The sequence below is a fragment of the Psammomys obesus genome, unplaced genomic scaffold, assembly GCF_907164565.1.
Source record: "Psammomys obesus unplaced genomic scaffold, mPsaObe1.curated_primary_1811, whole genome shotgun sequence".
NCBI lineage: Eukaryota > Metazoa > Chordata > Mammalia > Rodentia > Muridae > Psammomys > Psammomys obesus.
The window spans coordinates 17,924-29,631 of record NW_026585685.1 but is presented as its reverse complement, the minus strand read 5'-3'; the positions used below and the strand labels follow the sequence as shown (position 1 = coordinate 29,631).

Below are 11,708 nucleotides of genomic sequence, written 5' to 3'. Positions count from 1 at the left end.
GGAGGGAGGGAGGGAGGGAGGGAGGGAGGGAGGAAAGAAAGGAAGAAAGAAAGATTTAAAATTCTATCTTCCACTCTCACATCAACAAAGAGACTTTTTTTTTTCAGTACCAAAGATGAAACTCTGGCCTTCACAGTAGTAAGTAAGCATTCCACCACTTCCCCATACTCTATCTCAGCAGACATATTTTTGATGGCTTAATAGAGCGAACAGATGTTAGAACAGTATCTCCATCAGAAATAAAGAAATATGGTGATTTTGTGGCTTGAGAAGTTTCCCATTATGAGAAAACTTTAGCCCTCAGATAAGATAATCTATCTTGAATGTTTGAAGTGCTTAAGGCAGGGATCATAAGCTCGGTATTGGTTATAGTGTGTAATCATAGACCAGTTTTCCAACAGTTAAAACAAATTCTACGTTTTCATATAGTTATGAACTGAAGCTCTAAGCCAACAAGGGTATTATGCCACTATGAAAGGAATGAATGTTTAGAGAATGAGCACTTTCAATTATCAGTTCAGCTTGTCATTTGTACCAGTGATGCATAATTCTGTTCCTCCAACCCTGACATCAGCTAAGGCTCCTGATCCTCTCTGAATCCCAGAGAATAACAAGTTCTCACCATCTCTTCGTTCACACATCAATTTAGCAACAGCATGGCAGCACAGAGCCAGAGGCTCAGTGTTATTAAAAGAAAAGAGGTTGAGTCTGATTTCTATTTACTTATAGAAAATTTAGACCTGGCCTTTTGCTATCATTTTATGTGCCCATTCACCTCCCTCCCCCCAAAAGCACTGGAAACTAAACTTCAGCAATGAAGCTTGAGGGCTCTGCCCCGTTATATGGATTAGTGTAACTATTTTTGGAATGGGCTCCTTACCAAGGGAGTAGTTTACAAGGTTGACTCTGGTCTCCTCTTGCTCTCTTCTCCTTCTTTTTCTTTCTTTTCTTTTTTTTTTTGGGGGGGGGCATCTCTGCTATAGAATGATGTGGTAAGCTGGCCCTTGCCAAATGCAGCCACTCAATCCTGGGCAGCCACCCAGATTGCAACATGTTCATTCTAAATTATCCCATCTCTAGTATCTGTATCATAGCAGTCCCCTGCAGGCTAAGACACCTACAAAGGCATAGACATGATCATCTAGCATCCATGCATTCATCACTCATTTAGTAACCTGTCTGATAAATACATACCATGCATTTGGGGATAGAAAGTTTATGAAACATGAGCCTTTTCCTAGGAAACTAAAGGACAACATGTTTGTCAGGTAAATCAAGGGTTCTGAGTAACACCATGAATTACAGGTCAAACAAGTAGCTGAAAAAGGTATGTAACTCTCAACAGTGGTTCATAGGGCAATCCCCGTTAAAACTTAGGGAATTTTGATTTTTTGTTTTGTTTTGTTTTGACTAGATTTTCCAGAATTGTCAGAGTTCCAAACAAGTTCTTTCATATTTTAGATAAAACCTAGATAAGGTCTCACTGCAAGAGCTGTCACTAAACATGACATGCCTGAGACCACATCTAGAACAGAATTAGTAATTGAACCTAGGTCTTTCCTGGCTTAATGATGCTTGGGATTTCACTCCAAATGGCTCGGAGATAAAAACAAGCAGACAAACAAACAAACAAACCCGGTGGACACAATCACATCGAAGCAGAATGAACTCCAATTGTATAATACGTCAGTGTGTTCAGTATCTGAGCTCTCCTGACAATCTTCTGGAATTCTCCAAAGAGCCTGGCTCACTTCTCCAGCTCCACCCTCTGCAGCCCGTATAGATTATGTCCTAAGCTCAGGCAGGCTCTACTCCACAACTGCTGTTGTTCTTGATGCTTATCGCAAGGTAAGAGCATCTCCTAAATGCTGGGGTCTCTTGCTGCAATCAGGCTGCACTGTTCTTAGCCAACAGCCTTTCCTGAACTCTCTTCAGAGACTCCAGTCCTGTCCCACAGGGCCATGCATCAACTGTTCTCCATGACCCCTTCATGACTTCAAAACCAGCACCATCTAAGTGACTCTTAACTCTTACCCTACCAAGTGCAGCTGCCAGCAACAGATACACCCTTGGCTTAGCACAGAGCTTCTGTGTGCTTACTCTGAGGAAACACTTCTCAGAAGATTTTTACCTTAATAAAGCATGACTCTTTCTTAATCGATGATGATTTCTCAGGTCCTGCTAATCAGCATCAATTAGCCAAGCAAAGCAAAGGTTTCACTTTAATGGTCCTCTGGCCTCTTGTCCATCCCAGGCATTTCATCAGTGGCAGCTAACCAGAACCACAGATAAACAAACTTCCCACTGTAATTTCACAAGCCAGATCTCCTCTGTGTCTCTCTCAAGATTCTTATCTTCCAAACTCCCACAGAACAGCTCACCATGCTTTGAATGCTCAATAGCTTTTCTAGCCCAAAGTTTCAAAGTCCTTGTACAATCCTTTCCAGAACATGGGCAGGTCTGTCACAGCCATACCTCACTATACTGATACCAGTTTCTATCTTAGTTAGAGTTGCTATTGTGGTAATGAAACACCAAGACCCAAAGCAAAGGGTTTATTTGGCTTCCACTTCCACATCACTGTTCATCATACAAAGGAAGTCAAGGCAGGAACCTGGAGACAAGAGATGATACAGAGGCCATGAAGGGGTGCTACTTCCTGGCTTACTCCTTAAGGCTTACTCAGACCACTTTCTTATAAAACCTAAAACTGCCAGCCCAGGGTGGCACCACCTCACTGGGGTGGGCTCTCCCACTCAAACACTAACTAAGAAAATGCCCAACAGGCTCACTCAAAGCCAAATCCCTTTTCTTTTCTAGTCATCAGATTACAGTTTTATTTTCTATTCATTTAAAGTTCTTTTTCCTCTGTTATATGTGGGGCAAATTTATTTACAAATCACTAATAAGGCCAGTTTAGGATATTCTGATGCATTTATGTAAAGAATGGATCCAGTTTGAGCAATTACAAGTTAAATTTTATTAAGATGCCATTTAACTTTTCTCACTCAGCACCTGCCATGGCTGTTGTTAAGTGATGATACTAGTTAATAACCTAAAACAATGTCTAGGTTGTCTGCACGAATTTGCTGTAAAGACTGGTACAGAAGTATGTGCCTCTTAACCACCCCAGAAGCAGCAGAGTGCTCCTGTTCTGGAGCTGAGGAAAGTGAAGCTGAGATAATTAACTTGCCCCAGATTTTCACAGCTGGCAAATCATGTGGTTGGTTTTGAGCTCAAATCTGCTAAGCAACAGAGGACACCATGCTGTTAAAGCCAAATCATATAAAGGTATTTTTCCAGTCAAAGGTTCTCTGAGATGGCTCTAATTTGCATTGCATTAATTTTAAAACCAGCTAGGACACATCCAATACAGTCTAGTCTTGCAGTGCAACTTCTCCTGAAAATTGTTATCAAGTTACCAACGAACATGCTGTTCCCAAAGCCAACACTCATCTCTTTGTGTTCAATGCATATTCTCTATGATTCAGTTTGACCGCCTACCACTACTAGGAGCTAGAGATTAGTTAAACGAATAGTTCAGGTTTAAAAGCTACATGATAAAAACATAATAGTTCTTACTGGTTTTTGTTTCTTTGGTTTTTTTTTTTTTGTTTGTTTGTTTGTTTGCTTTTTTCCAAGACAAGGTTTCTCTTTGTAGCCTTGGCTGTCCTGGACTCACTTTGTAGACCAGGCTGGCCTTGAACTCACAGATATATACCTGCATCTGCCTCTCCAAGTGCTGAGATTAAAGGCATGTACCACCATGCCTGGCATAATAGCTTTTTTTTTTTAACTGAGATCTTCAATGTACAAATTCTTAAGTAGCACATTGTGTATATGTTTATTCCCTTCACTTCTTTTTCATTTGCTTCTCCAGATTCAGATGAATTTGTTGAAAACTTCCAAAATGATTTTAGCCCAACTCCTCGAAGGCATTTCTCTAACTAATGAGCTTGATATCACCCAAAGCAATAGCCACCCTGTCTCCTTGCAATAGATGTCTTTATGATGTCCAGCACTCTCCTCTTAAAGACATTGTTTTTAAATTCTTTAAATTTATTTTATTATGTGTATTTGTGTGTGCTTCATGTATTCAGGAGGCCACAAGAAGACATTGGATAGCCTGGAGCTGGAGTTACAGTAATTGTGACCCACCTGACATGGGTGCTACAAACTCAGCTCCTCTGGGAGACCATCATACACACTTAAACTCTGAACCATCTCTCCTGCCTAAAGCTTTCTTTGTTGCCTTGACTTCCATGAATCACACCATCTTCATTGTCCTCCACCTCCCACCTCCTGTTCAGTCTCCTTAGGAGGCCTTGGTACCTCTGTTCTGACTCTAAATGTCTGTCCAGGATTCTATCTTGAGCCTTTACTCCTTTAATCAATAAATATTTTAATTTTAGACTATTCCATCTAGGCCCGTGGCCTAAAAACCTGTCCTAGACGGGTTATTCCCAAGACTGTCTCTTTAGGACAATAGGGCAGGGATATAATCTTCAAAAATTACCGAGGAGTTTAAGAAGAGGAAAAACAATTCCACAAGTCTCATGAACTGCACTCGGCACTGTTTTCCATATTACCATTGTGAGCAGCTTCTATGTGCAACCCAGACTACCTAAGCTTCTTGGTTAATAAAGCTTCACTTTTTTGTGCCTTCTTGACATGAAAATATAATAAAGAAGGTTAGTGGTCTAACGCTGGAATGTGACAGACTCTCAGAAAGCAGTAGTAGCAATATCAGCAACATCAGTCACATGATAAGCTGAATGTTGCTTACTTGCTTCTTTTAATGATGTCTTTCCACTGGGAGGGCAAAGGTCTCAGAAGAAATAAAATATGAGATTGAGGAATCCAGATGCATTATTTAATGAATGAAAGTGCCACCATTGCAAGTTCCTAAAGTTTGCAAACCAGGATGGACATTTTGGGTCATTTAGAGCCAGAGGCAAGAGAAAATGTGCCAAAGGTGGTGTTTTCCTTCGGATGTGCTTACTGCACAAGACAGACTCTGGCATCACACCTGGGGGTTTATCTATTCACACTCTCAAAGGCCTGAACTCCAGGCCTTTGTGTGAACTGTTGGCTGTTTTGTTGACAGAAAAGCTAAGTCTTTACTGAGAATTACTCTTCAAGTTAAAAAGCAATCCCCTTGGTTCTCAGAATTCTTGAAACAGCGGCATAGCACATCCCCACAGCTATGAACTCATTTCTCTGATTTTTTCTTTCTTGTTTTTTTTTTTCCAACTGTTTCAACAGGTCAAGATCAAACTCCAAGGTTATGTAATCCTTGAAGCTAGCCTTCACCTCTTCAGTCAATATTATGACTTACCACCTTCAAACTTACACATTGTTTTGGGTCTATCAGTAGTTACCATATCCTAGATTTGGAATTGGGTAGTCACCACACTTGTACTTTTTTGTATATTTATGGGCATCTCTTATATTAGTTCAGGGAAATTTTCTTCTTTGATTTTGTTGAAAATATTTTCTGGGCCTTGGAGGTGGGAATCTTCTTCTTCTATTCCTGTTATTCTGAGGTTTGGTTTTTCATAGTGTCCCAGATTTCCTCTGTGTTTTGTGTCAGGAACTTTTTAAATTTAAGATTTTCTTTGACCAATGTATCATTTTCTTCTATAATATTTTCTGTGCTTATGATTCTTTCTTCCATCTCTTGTATTCTGTTGGTGATGCTTGTGTCTGTAATTCCTGTTAACTTACCTACATTTCCCATCTCCAGGATTCTCTTAGTTTGTTTTTGCTTTATTGCTTCTATTTCCATTTTCAGGTCTTGAACAGCTTTATTTATTTCCTTCATCTGTTTGATGTACTTTCCTGCATTTCTTTAAGGGATGTATTCATTTCCTCTTAAAGGCATCTATCATCTTCATAAGATTGGATTTGAGGCCATTTTCTTGTGCTCCATCTGTGTTGGAATGTCCAGGACTTCTTGTACTTGGACAGCTGGGCTCTGGTGGTATCATATTTCCCTGCCTGTTATTGGTTGTGTTCTTATGCTAACTTCTTGTTAGCTGGATTTGGGGGTTATAGGTTTTCGTGGTGGTTTCTGAGCTTATCTTTGTTTTTGGATATTTCTTTCCCTTGGTATCTGTTTCCTATCTGGTCTTCTGACCTGAGTGCCCTAGATTTCTGGTCATCAGTGAGTTTTCAGGCCCAGTAGGCTGTCTCCACTGGGGGGTTTTGTGGCCTGCATAACCTCTGGGGTTTTGGGTGCCAACATTGCCTCTGGGGTTCTTAGAACCAGTGTGGCATGTGACAAAGCAGAGGTCTTTTACCAAATTTGTAGGCAAGAATATGAACCCCAGGGAATGGGATGCAGTTTATGGCGGTTAGGTGTGCTTCAAGGTGAGTGGGAGGTCATAGGGCATAGGGCAGGTTCTTACCTAGGATCCCTGAGCCTGGGTGGCCTCCAGAAAAGTAGGCCTGTGCTTGTACTTTCTAATAAAGTCTGTTAATTTATAACTATTTGTATGACTTCATTTCTTAGTAATGTATATCAAAGAATCTTCAATAAATTATTACTGGATTGCATTATAGGTATTTATGAAATAAATTCAAATTCTGGTAAAACATTAATTTAATTATCCTTAGATGCAATCTAGCAAAGTTCTAATTCTTTTTTTGTTTGTTTACATTTTGAGGTTTTTGTTTGTTTGTTTTTGAGACAAGGTCTCACTATATAGCTCTGGCTATCCAGGAGCTCATTATGTAGACCAGGCTGGCCATGAACTCACAGAGATCCACCTGGCTCTTCTTCCAGAGCGTTGGGATTAAAGGCATGAACCACCATTTCCCTCATTAAAAAAAAAAAAGTCCTTTAACATTTTATGTCTATTGCTCCTTTGTGCATGTCCAAACAAAATATAGTCTTTATCACAATGTAGCCTTGAAGCTGGCTTTTCTTCCTGTGTCAAGAATAAAGGGCAAAATATTTATGAATCAGTGGGGAGGAGGGATTATGAAAAAAAAAATAATGACTACAAAGCAGACATGAGTCAAGAGATAAAAGCATAAAACTCAGGACCTGATCTGAGGGCCGAGGACGAGACCAGCATCCAGCCTTTTTCATCCGATCTTGAACAATCTAACAGGTTGGTTTTTATTTTTTTTTATTTTATTTTATTTTATTTTATTTTATTTTATTTATTTTATTGGTACTGGTGGAGACATAGCATGTTTGCAAAAAATCACATGGATTGAATACAAGGTATTACTGGCAAACTGTTTTTATTGGTCCTCTTTTTCTAGCCCTTTCCAGGGTCACTCAGCACCACACCTGCTCCCACTATAATCTGCTTCCAGCATTGACCATGCCAGGGTGGAGCTGCCTGGTGACAGGAGCAGGTGGGTTTCTGGGCCAGAAGATCATCCAGATGTTGGTGCAGGAGAAAGACCTGCAGGAGATCAGGGCTCTGGACAAGGTCTTCAGACCAGAAACCAAGGAGGAATTCTCTAGTAAGTAAGCCAGAAGCTCGGCTTGTGTGACTGTTGTGAATGCTGTCCAGGCATTAGCAGGGCTCCTTGTCTAACAGATGTGGATTCCGTTTGGAAATCTGTGCTCTTTTTTTTTTTTTTTTTTTTTTTTTGTTAATGTGCTACTACCATAGACTCATTTATACAACATCAGCAAGGGTTAGATACCTCAGCAGTGGGTCTCTGCCTTTCCTACTTCCGCTGGGTCTGGTTGTTTGTTCCTTTCTTACTTAGTTTGACAGAGGAAAGCCATTTAGCATTCTCCCTCCCCTCGGATTTGGAATAAAAAGTTGAATCTGTGAGTGAAAGAGAGACAGAGGGGACAGAGAATGAGAGACTGAATCAGACATAACATACAGTATGAAGAGCAGAATCAGGCAAGGGCCAGCAGGGCCACAGATGCCTGACTGGGATTTCTCCAGTGCCTTTTGTATGCTCTCTGTTCTTCATCTTCACAAAGAAGATGGCTGTTGGCTTTCCTGGAGCAGTGCATTCTTCTTTGTTGATATTGCAGTCCTTGGGGCGAGAGCAACCTCTGCAGTTTCCCGGCTGTGCTATCATCACCCCCTCAAGATAACCCTGCAGAGAACATAGCAAAAAGAAGCCGAGCCACGAGGACAGTGTCAGGAACTGGTGTAGATTGCATGTGTCACAATGCCCATTTTGTGAGATAATTTAGCTGACAACATGATATCCAGTGACATCCTGTGGACTTCAGAGAAGCCTTAAGATACTGATTTATAACCTGCCCTGATTTCATGTCTGCAACATAGGTCTTTTTACAGGCTGACTTCTTTGCAGCATCAGTGTACACTTCTGTTATCTACTATACACTGACCGATATTCACCAAAATCCATTCTGAGTTCTCTAACGGAGGTTCCATTTTTTTCTCTGTAATTTATCCAAGTCTTCATTTGTATTCTGCTCAGACCCAGAAATGAAGACCTAACAGGGGCAGGGCTGAAATTTCCATTCTTGTGTCTCTCTGCTGGGTCCTCCCGACAGGAACTCTGGGGGACACAATCTGATTAACCTGTTGCTGGCCCAGATTTCTCTCATGTCTTCACACCTGTGCAGTTTACAACCTGAGACTGTTGCTTCAGCTTCCCAAGGCACAACACTGCCTCTGCTTCTCCTCAAACCCACACGTGAGGCCCCACTCGCTATCAGTGAATTCCTAAGTCTTCCTCCTTACAATCGACTGCCACCACTGCTCTAATCAATTTAATGAATGTATGAATTCCCCGTAACTTTTTTATGTGCAGGGCACAAATGGCATTGTACTGCTCATATTCATTTTCTACAAAGGGCTGGGGTGGAAATAGATGGTTCCGCCTTCCCTACAAATGCTACCTTCTGATTTTTGTGCATTTATTGTTCCTTCAGTAGAAAGGACTCCTCCCCAGTGTCTTCCCACTATGACTGCTCTTGAAGGTCTAGGTGACTGTCACCTGAAACATCCCATGCAGAGAGCTTCCCAGGGACCTACTTTGTCTTCCACAGAGCTGCAGACAAAAACCAAGGTGACAGTGCTTGAGGGAGACATTCTGGATGCCCCGTGCCTGAGAAGAGCCTGCCAGGGCATCTCTGTGGTCATCCACACCGCTGCTGTCATTGATGTCAAAGGGGTCATTCCCAGACAGACCATCCTAGATGTCAATCTGAAAGGTACAGTACCTGAGGAAGATATGGAATGGTGTGGGGAGATGATAGCAAACAGGTAGGGAGGACCCCTGCTTTGGAATATCTGCTGTGCCTTCTCCCCTCTCTGATGGCAAAGCCCACAGTTGTTGGTCTCAATATTTCTTTAAAGTTTTATTTTAATGTTATTATATGCCTGCATTCATGTCTGTGCACCACAGGCATGCTGGGTGCCCATAGCACAAGAAAGAGGCATCAGATCCCTGCAACTGGAGTTACAGATGGTTATGAGCAGTCACATGGGTACTAGAGATCAAAGTCACATCCTCTGGAAGAGCATCCAGTGCTCTTAACAGCTTTGTTACCTCTGCTGCCCTTACTCTCTGTAGTCCCAGTGAGGAAAACAGGCTGAAAAGGGGGAAGGAAGACTCCAGAGACAGTAAGAGAATGAATATTTAAAGCCAAACACAAACACACACACACACACACACACACACACACACACAGCTCTTCTTCTTCATACCAGGGCAACTGGATTCCAACCCCAGAACCTTCATTTTCATCTACCCAGGTCAGATCTGGGCCTGACAGTTGTTAGGAAGAACAGTGTGTGTGTTCGTTCAGTTCTGTGAGAGACCACCTGCACACCTGAAGGAAGGCATCCCCTGCAAAGACCACAGCAAAGCGCTGGAAAGAATGGTCCAGCACTCCCCTTCTCACTCAGTTTTCTTAGGAGTTGTGTCTTTTCTTATTTCCCATGCCTTTAACACTAGCTTCTCAGTCAGCCCACTGTGGATCTCTTCTGGAAGAGGTAGGTATCTCTTCTTCTTCTTTTTTTTTTTTTTTGGTGGACCTTTCTAAATTATGGCTTTTTAATATAAGTTAGGATGGAACAGGTAGGTTCACATGGGTTTTTTATGTAACATTCTCACTCTGGCTATCAAGGACCAATCTCTCTATCACTACTACATCCTGTACAAGGTCCTCATATAGGTTCCATTTCTTTATTAATTTATTCTCTCCTATATAATCATCCCAACTGCAGTTTCCCCTCCATCCCTTTGCCCCCACCTCCTTTATTCTTCCTCCCCACCTACTCTTTCCCCGTCCACTCCTCCTCTGTGTCCTTTCAGAAAAAGGCAGGCCCAAGGATATCAACCAAACATGGCATATCAAATTGCAACACTACTAAGCACCTATCCTCATTTTAAGGCTGGACAATGACAGCCCAGTGGAAGGACAGGGGTCCCAAAAGCAGGTGAAAGCATCAGAAGCAGCCTCGGCTCTCTCTGCTAGGAGTTTCACAAAAACACAAAGCTACACAATTATAACATACATACAGAGGGCCTAGGTCAGGCCCATGCTCCCTAGGTTCAGTCTGTGTGAGCCCTTGAGTTCAGGTCAGTTGATTCTATGAGTTTCCACCTTGTGACTCATGCAACCAGAAGGAGCCCATTCCTGTCATTTGCTGGGGGACCAGAAATCAGAGGCTAGTTGGCCAAGAGACTTAGGATAGAACCAAACACAACTGGAAAAAAAGTCAATGAAATGATGTCTAATGATATTCTGCCATACTCATAGATTGTTGTCTAACCCAATTGTCATTAGAGAAGCTTTATCTATCAACTGATAGAAACAGAGGCATGCAGCAAAGATCCAAAGCCAAATATTAGGTGAAATTCAGCGAACTCTGCTCAACAGGAGAAAGAATTGGAGGAGCCAGAGGGATCAAGAATATCACAATATGTATGTTCCTTATGTTGACTTTCAATTTGGTTACTCCAGGACTTCATTACATAAGGAAAAAGAAAGAAATTGATTTGGAATTTCCAGGAACATCTCAAAATAACTTTTCTAGTGTCTAATCCATAGCCTCGACATACAGATGCCTGCAGGAAGGTGCTGAAAGACTCTGGTATTCCTTGCCTGTCTTTGATCTATAATGCTTACCTGCTCTGTTTCCTAGGAACAGGTGACGTGAGATGACAGGCATAGTGATTAAAGCATTATTCTACTAAATCGTTGTCACATGAGAAAATATTTCACAGTGATGATTATCTGCCTTCCGTTAGTAAGAAAAGCCCAAATTTAATTGGCAAATATATTTAACATAAGATGATGAAGTCACTTCTTCAGGAAATCAAGTTACAGAGTGACTTCTAATGGCAATAAATGAGTGAATGAAATTAATAGTAATGACTCCTTGCCTAAGACATCCCTTCCTTCCTCAAGGGAAGATGCCTTGCCTCCCTTCCAGGATCTAGACTGCATCTACGTGGTTCTGCCATTACAGGAATGACCAGCAATAAGAACATATTCTTTTTCAGTTCTCCAGTAGGACCAATAGAAAATAATGATATGAACGGCAATCCTCATTCTTAATACTATATTATCAAAGTACACAGTAGAAAGTCCTCGTTCTTCTCCAGAATCAAAAGTTACAGACAGAGAAAGAGAAAAAGATGTGTAAAAACTGGAAGTCTAAAAACCTTGGCCACCAGATAGCAGATGTCAGGACTTTATTATTATTATTATTATTATTATTATTATTATTATTATTATTATT

The 11,708-nt window shown here is 41.3% G+C and overlaps 1 protein-coding gene across 1 annotated transcript in view; it reads left to right on the top strand.

Annotated features, from left to right (window-relative positions):
* The first annotated feature begins 7,318 nt into the window (after window positions 1-7,318).
* Window positions 7,319-11,708, top strand: part of LOC129691941 (3 beta-hydroxysteroid dehydrogenase/Delta 5-->4-isomerase type 1-like) — a 5,723-nt gene continuing 1,333 nt past the window's right edge. The window contains exons 1-2 of the mRNA XM_055628138.1: window positions 7,319-7,482; window positions 9,005-9,169. Coding sequence (XP_055484113.1) covers window positions 7,338-7,482; window positions 9,005-9,169 — 310 coding nt within the window. The 5' untranslated portion in view covers window positions 7,319-7,337. The remainder of the gene's footprint in view (window positions 7,483-9,004; window positions 9,170-11,708) is intronic.